Source organism: Ixodes scapularis, unplaced genomic scaffold (genome assembly GCF_016920785.2).
Source record: "Ixodes scapularis isolate PalLabHiFi unplaced genomic scaffold, ASM1692078v2 PGA_scaffold13__105_contigs__length_92229423, whole genome shotgun sequence".
NCBI classification, from domain to species: domain Eukaryota; kingdom Metazoa; phylum Arthropoda; class Arachnida; order Ixodida; family Ixodidae; genus Ixodes; species Ixodes scapularis.
In genome coordinates this window covers 26,149,810-26,165,202 of record NW_024609839.1, presented here as the reverse complement: position 1 = coordinate 26,165,202, position 15,393 = coordinate 26,149,810, and the positions used below count along the sequence as shown (strand labels likewise).

At 47.0% G+C, this 15,393-nt stretch overlaps 1 protein-coding gene across 1 annotated transcript in view; it reads right to left on the bottom strand.

The window, feature by feature from the left end:
* The window catches only part of LOC8037394 (paired mesoderm homeobox protein 2-like), a 160,568-nt gene extending 150,531 nt beyond the window's left edge, over positions 1-10,037 (bottom strand). Inside the window, exon 1 of the mRNA XM_040499764.1 lies at positions 9,731-10,037. Coding sequence (XP_040355698.1) covers positions 9,731-10,037 — 307 coding nt within the window. The remainder of the gene's footprint in view (positions 1-9,730) is intronic.
* Between the last annotated feature and the right edge of the window lie 5,356 nt (positions 10,038-15,393).

The window sequence follows — 15,393 nt, the reverse complement described above, 5'->3', positions numbered from 1 at the left end:
TAAACAAATGTGCGGCTGTGCCCATTTTTCTCGCTTCGACGCATCTCCTCTCTTTGGTCGCTCGTGATTCCAGCTTTGTGCTATAGATCGAGGATCTAAAAAAAAAATGTTTGCACATTCATACAACTATACATACTTGTCACCGCGCGTGGAAATTTCCTGGCGCCTGGTGTCCAAAACAGGAAGATACGAAAGGGGGTAGGTAGATGTATCCCAAAAGTCGCAAGTACACCAATTAAACATTGACTTTTTTTTTCAATGGGGGCACTGTCCCATTTGGGCGACGAACACGTGGTTTTCGGGACCGCAAGGTCGAGCTTTCGATTCGCGCCTTGCGGTGCGGTGCTCACGGAAAAGCCCACTAGAAAGTTACCGACTTCACAGTGCGCAATTAGCACATTCACACATAACACACAATACACACAGCGCTGAACTCGCAACTCTATTTTGTATGTTGTATGTTTTCTTCGACTTCCAGTATATCAATCCACAAAATTGTCGGCTATTATCTCCTTGTGGCCACGTAAGCTAATACCCCATTCACACGACCAGCATAAAGGTACCCTTAAAAGAGCCATGAAACGATTTTTCTACTTTTGATAAATAATACTTATCATCACTCCCTAACGGTAATAACTGAAAAAACTTACCTTAGCTTTCTTTTCTCTGGGAAAAGGCAGTCACCGAAAAAATGCGAGAAATATGAGCATCGTTCATACCCTCGACTCGGAGCCAGAACAAGTGGCCACGTGGCCTAATGTCTATCCTTTGCCGCCAACGTTAATCATAGCCATGCGCTGGGGTTGGCAAAGTAGAAAACGCGCGCTGAGCTCCAGGCAATGTTAGAGTTCGGCTATTCTCATCACCGCCGTATAGTTGGACTCAAGCAACTACCCGAGTGCCCGCCGAGGCATTGGTTGTTACGAGCCGATGTACAGTGTTCACGCAGTTCGTTTCCTATCCATGAGCCGCGCTCGACTATCATCAGGAGGGTAGTTTCAATCACACAATTACGTCATTGAGCCTTGTGAAGGCAAGACTAAACAAAATATATCCTTTTTATCCTCGCAATTTCACCGGGGCCAAAAAGCTTCTGAATCAGTGGAGGTCCGTGCAAGTATGCTTGGGCCAGTCTAGGTCCAGTACGCCTCTGTAGAATCATAAACATTCCAACCCGATATCGTTTCATGACCCCCTTAACACCCGCTTATACTTCGTTTCAGCTTAACTCCAGACGAAGACGATGCTACAAGCACGAGCTCAGAGCTTTCAGCGTCCCTGCCAACCCAAGCAGCACATAAACGTGAAGGAAACGTCGAAAGAACGTCGAAGACGTCTGGAACGTGACGTCGTAAAACGTCGAAGGTTCGTACGTTACCTTCCTTCGACGTCGATGAAACCTTTAAATGTCCGCGAGAAAAGGTGCACAGAAGGTCGATGGGACGTTCCAAATGACGTTTGTTGCACGTCACATGCACGTCTCAGTGGGCCGTTGCGTCCTCTCTCGACGTTTATGATACGTGTGTTTACGACATCCGGACTACCAACGACGTTCACAGAACGTCGAGAAACCTTTCCAAATTAGGTTTCCTAGCCGTCGTGGGAAAACGTTGTGGTCCCCCCCCCCCCCCCCCCCAAAAAAAAAAAAATGATTTTTTAGTATTTTTGCGAAGGCAAGTTGCTATCAAGCAAGTACAAAGGAAGTAACTAAAACGCAAGTTTGGTACGAACTGTTTATTTCAACATGTTGAGACGCTTCAGACACGATATGCAATACGGAGCGTCTCCAAAAGACGTCCCTGGACGTGCCAAAGAACAAACAAATTCACATAAATAAATGAACAAGAGACGATGTCACAGGGCGCGGAATGTTCCACCGCTTACCTCGTTCGGCTTCTGATTAATGCGCTGACGCGCGTGGTTTAGCCGTCCCATTGCGCGTAGCCGGTACTCTCGCTGCGTGCACGGGAATGGTTTCAGAAGGGGGATCCCGTCCGCTGGTCGTTCTTGATTGGGATCGTCGGAGGCGTCTGAAGGGTCTTGATCGGAGACTGGACTTGACGCGCCGTTATGTGCACGGCCACTTGTTTTCTGGGGGGCGTTATTCATATCCTCACAGGCACCTTGATCCGAGCAGTGGTACGATTCAACATGTGAAGCGTTATGGCCTTGAAAAAGGTCCTCGAGCCGTGACTGAATAAGACGGCGTTTTTGGCGATCACCGACTTCTTCATGGGGGCGACTTGACCGACTCATCTAATTCCAGCACTTATACTGCATGCAGACTCAAAAAAGAAAAAATCATGGCGACATAGCAGCCTGCCTCGTAGACCCGGAGACGTGACGGCCGGTGCTAGTGACTGGCTTTCGGAAAATGCTGGACCGGGTCCCAGAGCTGTTCTCTCTGGGCCAATTCGAAGAACAGAACATTCAGTGAAATATTTTGGGAACGACTGAGAAAATACGTGCGCCCAGAACTTAGGCTTGTCAATTGTTCGTCGTCGCTGTCTTCCCTTACTTTTCTCTCTCGCCCTCTTCTTGCCGAGTTTCCCGACGCATCGCATGGGGCTCTATGGAGATGCCACTGGCACCTCCTCTGCCTACCTTTCCCCCTCTCTCTTTCGCGCCGTGCCGGCTGCTTTTTTTTTTTTTTTTTTTCGCACGTAAGTGCGGATTGGCGTTGAACGCTTTTTTGGACCGTCATCTTGGCCATTCAGGGGTTGGCATTATGAATGTCAATTTCCACAAACCGAGGATAGTATCTACCGGATTTCGTCATTGCCGGGCATTTTTTTTAGTCAACTCCAAAAATGCGCAAGTGTCCGGTGAAGTTCTGCTCTGATATAGTGTGTGCTGGCATGCGATTTTCGTTTGAGTACGTCACCAGTGGCAACAATAGCCAGATCTGTACTGACAGTCACGTGACAAGAATTTGCGCCCCCATCTACCGAAAGCGCTAAGGCGCTGGAAGTTGGTGTTATGAATGAACTGTGATGTTACTGCGAATTTTTCGGTTGTGCGCAGGTGAGCAGGGATTACAAAATACGAAGAGAAATTGACGAACCTTAAAACAATCTCGGGTAGTCGCGGAGCAGTATGGATGCTCCTAGGAAAGGATGCAGGCCTGAAATCATAGGGAGAGGGGATAGTGTGGCGGCGCCCCTGAGGCGCGTGCCAGGGTCCGTGAACCATGGAAGACGACAACGCGCGTGAAAAATGCAAGAATGGTACAGTTCGATCCGTTCTAGACGCCATGGGCTTCGCAAATTAAACTCGTAACAATATTTTAAACAAACCAAAATTATAACAAGCACACCTAAAAGGAATGATATTCCTAACATGCTTTCATATTATTTTTTTTTCTTCCGTGTACATTGAGTTTTGTGAATGCCTTCTTTAGCGTCATCGATGTGCAATTAATAGCATGTTGAAATGCACAAATTAATGTATAAATAATTAAACTTCTCAACCTCTCAAAAATTAAGTTTTGTTTCCGGCTCTTGAGCACTGTCACCTTGACCACAGTGATTCTGGGGCTGGAGATTAATCTGGAAAATCTAAAAACGTCGAACAAAACGTGAGTGGTCGACGTTGCCAGCATGTCTTGTATGACGTTTACGACATTTAGGTGTGAACACGACGTCGCTGAAACGTCACTGACGGGGCAATAATGTAACGTCACCCTGGACTTTATTTTAACTTTGAAGACACGTGAGTGTTCGACGTTGCTAAAACGTCTTGTCTTGATGTCGTGGTAACGATGACGACGTTAAAGTTGAAACGTGACGTCGCCAGCACGTCACGGACAGGACGATAATGGGACGTCATTTACGAACTTCAGTTCAACGTCAAAGAAACGTGATCGTTAGGCGTTGTGAGAACTTCGCGCATAGACGTCGTGGGAACGTTGACGACGTTTGAGTTGAAATACAACGTCGTCACAACGTCACTGATTGGACTCTAATGGAACGTTATATAAGGACGTCACCTCAACATCGAAAAAACGTGATCGAAGTCATGCGGGACGTCACGGACGTCCGGAACCTTTTCTCGACGTTTCCACGACGTTTTGTGCTGCCTGGGAAGCCCACGGGGGGGATCGGTGGCCGAGTGGGCTAGGGCACACCAGCTCGGAGCACGTGGAGCGAAAGCTCACGCTGCAGAACCCAGGAATCCTGGTTCAATCCCCACCCCTGCCCGTTTCGATCTGGATGAGCATCGTACCGGCGTGCGGTCGTGTATCACTACTGCGTGGTGCACGTTAAAGACCCCAGGCTAGGGGTTGTACCGCACTTGCTAAATTGCTCATCTACAGCTGAGATACCAGGCGCCCACTGAGGCAGACTAACTTCCGGCTGTATAAACATACACAAAACAATTTGCTTTGTTTCAAGCCCACGCGCTCATGCAGGGCAGGCACTGTTCAGGGCCGCTATAGACGCTTTACACACGCGCCAAGTTAGAGCCGCCATTGCTGACCTTCTCTTGTCTTACCGAGATGCCGAGAAATTGAAACGGTAGTTGCCGATCCTCTACAAAGGCCGATGCTTTAGAAAAGGACCCAGTTGAATATAATGTGGCAATAACCTGGCCTGCTATGGTAATGATGAAGTGAAATAAACTAAATAAAAGGGAACAAAAACTGAAGGTCAGTTATGGCGGCGCCCATGCACAGCTGCTGCAAAGCGTCTATAGCGCCGTGATACACACGCGCGCTTTTGCAGACAGACATGTAGGCACCCTAAGGGCCGCAGGCTCGCGCATGTAGCATCGGCTGCACATGGACTTAAAGAGAAACTGAAACGGCTCTATATTGAAGAATAAACACTTAAATCGTCTTAATTTGGCATCCAGGATCCCGAATATAGACATTCTTTTTTTTTTAAATTTGGTGCACGGAGGCTGCAGAAAATTATTTTAAAATACCTAGGAAGCCCCCCCCCCCCCCCCCCCCCCCCCCCCCCCCCCCCCCCCCCCCCCCCCCCCCCCCCCCCTTTCCCGGGGTGTGATGTCGAATGCAGAGTTTTCGAAAACTCGGCCCTCGCGCATTTTCAGCGCCTTTCAAATCTATGTACGCGCACTCTCGCTATTTTCAAAAAGGTCAGAAAAAGACTTCACGACTGCTGTCAGTGCGAGTGAATCTAATATAATCGAAGCAAAACTAACCACAATAGAGACGTCACAGTAAGCGTTCGGAGCGCCGTTCCTGATTGCGCAAGTCGCCTTTAGCTACCCACCAACGGGGTTTTGTCTTGCAGTTTAATATTGAATAGGTTTCCGTGCACCTCAACAGTGCACGGTTGTTGCAGTCAATATCACCTACGCAAATGTCTGAACTGGAACCCCTATATAGCCTACACTAGAGACAAGAAATGAGCTACGCTTAGAGTATCGGCACTTTGTTAATCGATCTGCTAGTGGGCGCTGCCATCTTTGTGCTTAGTGCAGAGCAGACGCGACTGTCAATCGTCACAATTAAAAAAAGCGATTTCCTCAGCTGTAGGTACGGCGTTAGGAAGCTGAGTTGATATTGCTTTGATCTGTCGCGAACTGTTTTAACATTTCTGGAGGATGGAGAAGCGCCTCCTGAGATTTCAGATAAAGCCTCAGATAGCTGGCGACCATGATTTGAAGCCCCAAGGTGGCTGAAGTTGCGTTACTTTGAAGCGTAGCTTATTTAGTGGCTCTAGGCTACGCTTCACGGCAACGAGTATCAACACTTCAAGCATTCGGGTGCTAAAAAACCGGTCGAAAGTCATCTAGACTTTTTTTTAAACTACGGGAAACAGTTTTTCCTAATGACGTGTTTACTAGCGGATTCGCGATCGGATCCTCGCAGGCAAAAAGTGGATTTTGGAGACGGATGACAAGATCGACTCGACGCTGGCGGAATAACTGGATATAGGTCCCGGACTGATCCAGATTTTCTGCCAGTGACGAGTCGATTTTGCCACCCGGCTCTAAAATCCCCTTTCCGCCCGCGCGATCTGCCCCGTGAATCCGCAAGTGTAAACGCGCCATTAGCCGTTCAGAGTCCCCGGCAGAGCGTCACCATATCGCCTGAACTTCCAGACAGCATATTTAAAGCTGTGGATGTCGGACTTTTGCATTGTTACTCTAGCAATTATCATACGGCCTGCACCATAATAACGAAGCCCAAAAGACAATCCGGGAATCGGGTGCCGATACTCTCAGCATAGTTTAGTTTCTGGCTCTAGTGTAAACTAGCCTGAACAAGGTTTATCGATACAAGTGGTACGTGTTTCCAAAAATTAGTAAGCTTGCAGGATCTCCCGTAGCTCCAGCATTGTAATTGGAAGGTTTTACAGCGAAGCTGTATATGACCCGTTGGTCGGATTTCTTAGTGTCCGTTGACAGAATAGTAGTCGACAGAAAACCACTGCACGCACCTTATCATCGCTCGTGCGCACCTTATCTATCATGTGGTTTTGACACTTGTTTCAATAAGAAAACCACATGATAGATGATAAGGCGCGCGCGAACAATACGAAGCACGTAGCGCTCCCCGCATCCGTTTCGCGGTAAAGATTGCGGTTGCATAAGCTGCCGCGGTAATGGCAGAGTAAGAAATGGGGAGTGACGTCACTAGCCCCGCTAACAATGCGAAGCACGTGGTGCTCCCCGCATGCGTCTCGCGGTAAAGATTACGGTTGCATAAGCTGCCGCGGCAACGGCAGCGTGCGAAGTCTTTCATGTTTAAAAAAGGTTTTGGTACAGTGGATTTTTTTTCTTCAATCATTCGGTATAGTGCAGTGGGATATCGTTGCAGGTGATACCACAGCTCCGTTGGCCAACCACGTTCACAGCGTAGATTGGAGCCCCAACTTTTTTATTTAATTTTGGATAGTTTTGCTTCATTTTTGTTTTGTAAACCCTGAATTCTTGAACGAGAAACATAACCCCTGGTGCCTGCCATGAGTATTCATTTAGAGTCGCGAAAGTACCATTCGCACAGCCGCTTGCGACTACGTCTTGTCGAGTCACCACAACGAGTCACCGAGAATTCTCTTTCTATGTCGCATGCAGATATGTCACGCTTTATTCAAAATCATGAGTTTTCGCCGTCGTAACTCGACGTAGAGCGAGTGCTCGAAGCATAGGCAAACACGCCTCAGTGAATCGCGCTAGCATTTAGGGGCTTCCAGATTTGCTTATGCCAATTGAATAGATTCACTAAATGGCCCAAGCGTAGTAACATGCTACTTTGATTTGTGTCCCTTATTCGTATACCCGAAGGTTTTTCAAGTGATTATCGCGAAACGTGCACTTTGATTGTTCTCTTATTTATGACGTCAGAAAAACGGCGCCCCTTTTATGCAACTCTGATTCGCGTACGGTTGAGTGTAGATCACAGCGTATTCATTGCGACCTCGCAATTAATTTTCATTAATTAATGTCTCGCTATTATGAACACTTCCATCCCCCCCCCAAAAAAAAAAATATTCCATGATGTGAGTTGTCCATAGTAACGAGACAAGAATGCATATATTTTCCCAGTTTGTCCCCGAAAATGGTGTCAATATAGCGGGCGGGGTATTAGTATTAACAAGGTCTATATTACCGAGGCCGATATTAACGTATGATCAAATGTTAACGTGCTCCCCTTATAACCTAGATTGAAGAATTGGCAACTTTAATTCAACCGTGAAAGGCTTGGATAAATTAACTAGAACACAAAACTACGTGCAAACTTGTTTTACACTTCTTTTTTTTTTGACACTAGGCATTTTATTTTGTGCTGCCAAGTAACAAAAATAGCACAAGATTTGTCTTAACTAGAAGACATCTGTAGTCTCGATGTTTAGTCCCGCCAGAAAAAAACACACACACACACACAGCTTGTTTGCCAACTTTCTGTCGCCTGAGCGTCAGGTCCCGACAACAAACGAACGCTTGTGAAGGGTGCTAAACATCGGTCCAATTGCTAAAAGTTTTTATCTTATTATGTCGCAGACAATTGTTGGTGGTGTGTGCGCGCTTATGCCTTAAGCGGGTTTCATATGCAACGATTTTGGCCCTAAAGCGGCGCGATTTCTGCCGTCGCGGCGCTCGTGCCGCTTAACCGCTGTTGCTGGCCAGAGCGCCGCGACGGCAGAAATCGCGCCGCTCTAGGGCCAAAACCGCTGCATGTGAACCAGGCTTCTGTCCCGCTTTCCAATCTTCGCCTGCGTGCAGCACGTGCTTGAAGGTGTCGGTCGCCGTTTGTCACTCTAGTGAAAATTGATATTCTTGTCAATTTCGGGAGAGCAACATCTATCCGTCCCAAATGCCTTCTGTTTCATAAAACGAAACTCGCGTTTCTTGTTTACGACTGCAATAAAAATAGCATTGGTTTGTCTTAGATTAGAGTTTGAGGTCGGGTGTCCTCCTCCAGGCTCTGCAAGTCTTCGCCGCCGCGCTACTTCGAAGCAATTGGCTGGCCGTCCGCACTTTCACCAAAATCTGGCCATGGTTATTTGAATGTTACCGATGCTACCGAACTGCGTTGAATCGGTGGGAAACCAATCCCGCGTACACAATCATTTGCACCCTCCTCCTCTTTTATTCGATCACTCTCGCTAAAAATTTCGATTCAACTATCCTAATTATGGCTTCTTTTTTTGTGCAAAGGTAACATGTATTTGGTTGGAACTATAGGAATGCTAATATAATGTTATTGACCGCGGTCCCATTCAACACCACCTAGATTTCTAGAATAATCAAAAGCCGTGTTTTATAATTTTGACGTCATTGCAGTGAGATTGAAACTCGTACCCTATCAATGCGTCGAAGGACATCCGACATCGGGCTCGCGTCAAACTGCCAAGTTGGCGACATCCGAAAAACACGTCCCATTTTTTTTTTTTTTTTTTTTAGACATTGACAGGTATTGTGATTGGTTACGTGGCTAAAGGCAGGTTTAACGCCAACCAGCAACATGCCAGTTTTAGCTACGGCGATATATCATCAACAGGTACAAAAAAGCAACTTGCAGAAGACATAAGAGACGTAGTGAAATATATAAGCTATTAACGAATTTCAAGTCGCAAAAAGAACTAGAGGAGTGGGCAGAAATGATGTCAATACGTCGTTACAAAAATTAGAAAGTGTAGACGGGATATAATCATTCTAGATAATGTTGTCTTCTCACGCTCCTTATCGTCGTCTCTAAACACCCGTGTAACGCTTGTTCAGGATGCCTGCCTTCCTCTAGATTTGGGCTAGAATTTCTATACTTTAATTACTTACACTTAAGTCATTAAGAGATCGTGTGCCATTAATATGTCTTTACTACGCAAGATTTTTACGTGCTCCCGCCTTTTCGCAATACCCAAAATAGTAAAACAGTAATTCAAACCTTTCTACTCAAACATGCCTCTTCAAGGGCGTGTATTTACGTCGAAAACACTGACTCAAAGTATAGTAAAAAAAGGGTAAAAAAAGAATCGTTTTTACTTTACACCGTAGAAAACATACCCAGACAGTTTAAAACGCGCCGCACAATGTTCCCATGGCTTAGACAAGACACGAAACAAAGCAAGTATAGGCTTGCTTTAGCAAAACGTTACCGCAGGCTACCATACGAGGCGGTGTTGATACTAAAAAATCGAACTTCATCCTCAAAGCGTGCTCTTTGTCGCGCGCTAAGAGCATTGCGCTGCGTACGGTAGTATACGGTAACGCTACGTAAAACACGCTAATAAGGTGTCTTGTGTAGCAGTATACTCACTTTGTATGGCCCCAGCCGGGAAGACGGGAGTCGGGTGGTGCTGGGACTGCGGTGGCGGAGGTGGCGGCGGCGGAGGCGGAGGCTCTGGCCGGACACCCCGAGCGATGAGACCCGCGGCACCACAGGTGGGTGCCGAGGCCGACGGTGGCGCCGAGAAGGACCTGGGCACCGGCGCCGAGTACCGGTGGTACGCCGCCGTCGGTGGTCCAAGTTCCGCGTACGAACAAGACAGCTGGCACGCCGCCGATTCCATGCAGGGCTCGAACGCTGCGCTGGCCGCAGCCTGGTTGAGGTATCCGTAGTCCATGATGACTTCGTTTCCCACGTTTCTGCTGCCCCGGTGGTAGTACTTGCCTAGATCGTTGACTGACCTAGCTCATGGGCTTGGCTGAAGCTGGTGGGGTTTTTGAGTTCCTGGACTTGCTATGTTCGAGCAGTTCCCAAGCTCAGGGATTTGCTGAGCTCTTGGAGTTGCCAACTTTCTGGAGCAGCCGTGATACTTGAAAATAGAGGATTCTGGAGTCGCCGTGTTTCTGAGGTTGCCCAGTTGCCCAGCTTTTTAAATTGTCGAGCTCTTGGACCTAATGAGATCTTGGACTTGACGAGTTCTTACACTTGACGAGCTCTTTACCGATTCACTAAAATTGTCAAAAATGGAACACGTTTAAAAGTGACGAATAGGCCGAATTCTGATGGAGGTTTGGCTTCACCTCACGCTCCGCTGTGGCATAGAAAAATTCCCGGTACGATGAGAGGCCTAAACTGTATTCATCACGCCCTACCTGAACATTGGCTTTCCGGACACTTTTTCAAGGATGGATTTGAATCTATCACCGCTCTTGATTATATTAATTTGCGTTATGGCACATGTGAGTGTGGTCAAACACAATGTCGCGGATTTTTAAACAGGTGACCACGTGTGTCCTTGGGGTGTGACTGTCTTGGAGTTCCGCTTTCAAGCCTGCAAGCGGCACAATCAAACTTGCGGGGATCTCGAAGCGGTCATTGTGACGGCTCGGGGTGATCTTCGCACTGACAAAAACCTGATATAAAAATATGACGGTTTACATCTTCCACTACACACTAGCCAACTGACCTGAGAGTCGGCTTGGAACACATCTCCGACGGATCCGGCTAAGACTGAAGGAAAGACATCATCGTTTGGCCTTGAGATACAGACAACCGTTCCTTTCTTTTAGCCGCTGCTATACGGCACAATTCGCAGTTTCTTCGAAGAACTCGGGACGTTTTGGCTGTCCTAGTTCGAGCACGCTTCACACGGAACTCAAGCACTTCTTAAGTTTATCAAGGACCGTCCACTGGTGATTCGTTGCCCCGAAAGGAGAGAAGAGACCGGACTCCTTTTGCCAAGCTTACCTCCACCGCTTCCCGAAAATTCCGAAATCCCAACACACAGAGCGACGTCGGCGCGAAGCTGCTAGGCCTCACGAAGACCGGACGCTGGAACCTACCACGCCGTCCTCTTCGGTGGCACGACGAAAAAACAGAGAGTCCGAACTCCACGTGAGCACCAGCGAGTGACACCGAACCCTGCAACACGCAGGGGTGCGAAAGGCGTATCGAGGGCGAGCGCGGCTCCGAGACGCGACCGGCTCCCGAACCACGGCTTGTTTTGAACGTCGGGTTGGGACTCCCCCGTGCGCTTTATAGGAGGCTCCTCCTCCCGAAACTCTTCCCCATTGCTTCCCCCTTTGTCGATGCGCGTGGACGAAAGGAAGAGAGAGGAGAAGCGCGCGCGCTGCTCTGTTTCCCTCCTCTCTCGTTTTCACTCTCTCTCCTCTCTTTCTTCCCGGTTCTCTTCCTCCTCCTTTTACGCCTCCCCATCCGTTTTCGCATTTCATCGTCAGTCCCGTTTGGAACTTCTCCAGTTTAGGCGCCAGAGGGCTGCGAGCGCGGAGGCCATGGCGCGCACAAGCGGTAGGACGGAATATGCTCCAGCTGTTTTGTATAAAGATTGCCTCTTTTTTTTTTCTCTCTCTCTCTCAAGTTATACGAATCCCGGCGTTTCCGGAAGTATAGCAGAATGCTCTAGCGCGCCGCAGCTCAAAGCACTTGGAATGAAAGCTCTCGCCGTGCAACCAGGAGTCCTGGGTTTCGGTAAAGTCCTTTGACAAAATACACCATTCACGGTTCTTTCAAGTATCTAGCAACCACCATTGTTGCGTGAACGCGCAGGACATGTTCCACAAGCGGAGTGCTTCGCCGCCATTCGCTTCCAAGTGCCGCACGGAGCACGGGCGTCGTGCACTGGTGCGCTAAGCGCTAACTTGTACACAACGAACACAACAGATCAAGCGACATTAGTTTTGGTTCTCATATGGAGGGAGTAAGTGACAAGAGTTATGCGCCCGGACGGCACACAGAGATACAACTAAAGACACAGATACCTTAGACAGATATTGGGAGAGACGGAGCGAGAAAAGATAACTTAATGAACAAATACGAGTTGCAAATACAAACGAAGACAAGAGGATAAAAAGAATGAAGGAATTACCAACCTATTTTTTTCTTTCAATATATAAAATATTTCTCTTTTTTCTTTTCTTGTTTCTAACCGAAGGCGCAAGACGTGATAAATGGCGCCTCTCCAAAGCGGGGCAGCGGCGGCGGGCCACCAACAGTTCCAGCGTCGTGCTTCGCATCCGCAGAACTCGGCTCGTTCTGGAAAGTGTTCCCGACCAGGTATTCCCTCGCCTCCTCCCTTCTTTTACAGCGCGGAACAAAGCTTTCGCCGGCCACAAGCCGTTTTAATTTGAGCCGGCCAAAGGAAACCCAGACTGACCGTTTCCTTTCCAGAGTCATCACCTTACCGCACCACTCGCTCTAGCGGCGTAGGTGCTCTTCATCGCTTTCTCCCGTGGCTTCGCGTTCGGGAGGTTTCGGTTTCCGAGAAGTCACTAGGGTAATTTATTATAATACACTCTTCTAATGTTCACAATATCAATGCCCAGCGTGCGATCTTCACGGTCCAGCACGGGTTGCACTCATTTCGAGCTCATTCCGCACACCTTGGAGTGGGGGCGACGAGATGGCAGCCTACATGACGTGAACCCCTCTGAAATATTTGGGGTTGTTAAAAAACTAAAACCTAAGCTATCCGTTGGTTTTAATAGCGTACCTAGTTTTATTTCTAAAGGCTGTTCTTGTAGTTTTGCACCGGTATTGAAACATATTTTTATTTGTTCTTTAAAACACTATTGATTCCCTACTGTGTGGAGAGGTGTAGCTATTGCACCGGTTTTCAAATCTGGAAACCCAGGCAATAGAAAGAAACTATTTTAGGCCGGCTTAATTACTATAAATAATATATAGGTCTTATCGTTTCTTTGGGCACAAAACTAATTCGGCGCAACATGACTTTATGTAGGCCCGTTCGGTGGAGTCTAATATTTGTCACTTTAAGCACGGTTCTGTGCTCGAGTCATTTAAAACCGAGGGAAGGTTTATGTAGAGCATTCGGACGTGATGAAAGCATTTGATAAGGTTAACCATAAATTACTTCTAGCTAAAGGGGTGGTGCAACAATATTCACTTGGAATGTTTTTCACTTTACACGAGCTTACTGGCACTAGTGGGACTCCAGATTATTCGCACGCAACAACACTTGCCAAGAAACTACTCCTTTGTTGTGGTGTAATTTCAGAGACAAAAGCAATCCTTTTTATTCAATCTCTCCTTTGCAAAATTTGATGACATAACGTAAGGATCGCAGTACACCCCAATGACGATATTTGAATGCTGTTCATAGATTGGACCCGAGCATTGCGTGGGCTCTCGATTTGGGCTCGCGATAATCGATAGCTCGAGAAGCATTCGGGTAGTGGCCCGTGTCCAATCGCTGCAACGGCGACAATAGCCGAGCCATAACAATGTCGGGAACTCAGCGCGTGTCCTGTGCTTTGCCAACCCCAGCGCGTGGCTATGATCAACATTGGCGGCATATAATCGGCTCCATATCACGTGGCCGCTTGTTCTGGCTGCGAGTTGAGGGGGTGAACCTGCTCGTTTTTCTTTAATTTTTTACTGGGACTTCTATTGCGTGGGGTGAAAAACGAACGCGTGTTTCATAGGTCATTAACGTCAGGGGTCCGTTCTAAGCGGTATTTGCGCAAAGTGCAAAAATTGTTGCATCGCCCCTTTAATATGTTTGAGTATAGTGCACCTGATGTGAACATCAAATGGTTGAACAGTTATTTGGCGGGGCACTCAAACGCTCAAACTTTAATCGGTCTTGTACACTTCAACTCCTGAATTGCCTCAGAGATATGATTCTAACTTTGTCTTCTTTAGTACAACATAATTACTAATTATCTCTTCGGTTATCTTCAGTTTTCTCATTTGTTGAAGTATGCTGATGATGTAAGAGTATCTCATAAGTTTGAAGCCTAATGTGACTGCAGGGAAATGTAGACTGATATTGATGCGGTCAATATGTGGTGCACAAATAATGGTCTTGCTTTAAATCCGAAAAAAGGAACTAGAGTTATCAGATTACGTCGAAAACATAGAGTATAATACATATCGTTACATGTTCAACATGTCCGAAATAGAAAGAACATCTGTCATACGCCACCTTGTTGTGTCGTGGGACTCCGCGCTTCAGATGGACTCACACGCTAATGCTGTGGTGGCTTCATAGTTGAGGACGCTCGGCATAAATTACGCGAGTTAAAAAAACTGTCCTCTGCGCTTGTGCAGCTTAATTGCTTTGTCCGCTCAACATTTTAGTTTGCTTCTATTTCCTTGTATTCACTTAAATCTTTAAAATCTAAGCGCTTGAAAGCATCCCGAGACGCTCTATGTGTTGTGTTTATGACCGATACCTCGGAAAGAAATATTACCGCAATTGGCTGCTGAGTAAAAAAGGTACGGAGACACCTTTCAAAAGGTATCTTCATGGTTTGTTATTTGTTCGCAAACTTTAAAACAGGAAGGGACATGCTCACGTTTATTATCCACCGTAAGCTTTTGTTTGTCTTCTTGCTCCTTGAGGTCAATGGAACTGGTTTAGGTTGGTGAGCCCTCCCGACTTTCGCCTGTTACTCAAATGCAAGTTTTGTGTTACGGTATTTCGTCACCTTAAATTTACATGTTCTTTTTTTAAGCTATCTGTAATAAAAGATAGCAACGTCAAAAATACAGTAAAATATGGAAAAAAATTCTATGGTATCTTTTTGTGTGTGTGGTTAGTGTGTTTGATGTATGTGCGTATGTTCCGTCTTCGGTTTTATTGCGATGCGCCACCGGGAAGGCACGTGTTGCTGTTGGTGGGAATCAATAAATAAACATAAACATAAAACCCAGCGTGCGATCTTCGCAGCCTAGCGCGCGTACGTTCGATGGAAAGCGGCCAATTTACATACTACACAAACGAACGCGGCGAATCGCCCCGACCAGAAACCCGTTCAGGTATCTTTATATAGAATGGTCTTACATCGCTGCGAGATTTTTCGGTGGAGTCCCCTCCGTGTTTCTATCCGTGACAGTCACTAACAAAGTTTGTTTCGCCATGGCGTTGAGAAATGTGGTCCTGGCGACTACTTGTCATCAGTTGCAAGCAAAATGTTCAATAGTGTATGCAAAAAACATGGCGGAAGCTCAGAGTCATCAACGTCAAGGTTGAGAGTCTGACATCGATATCA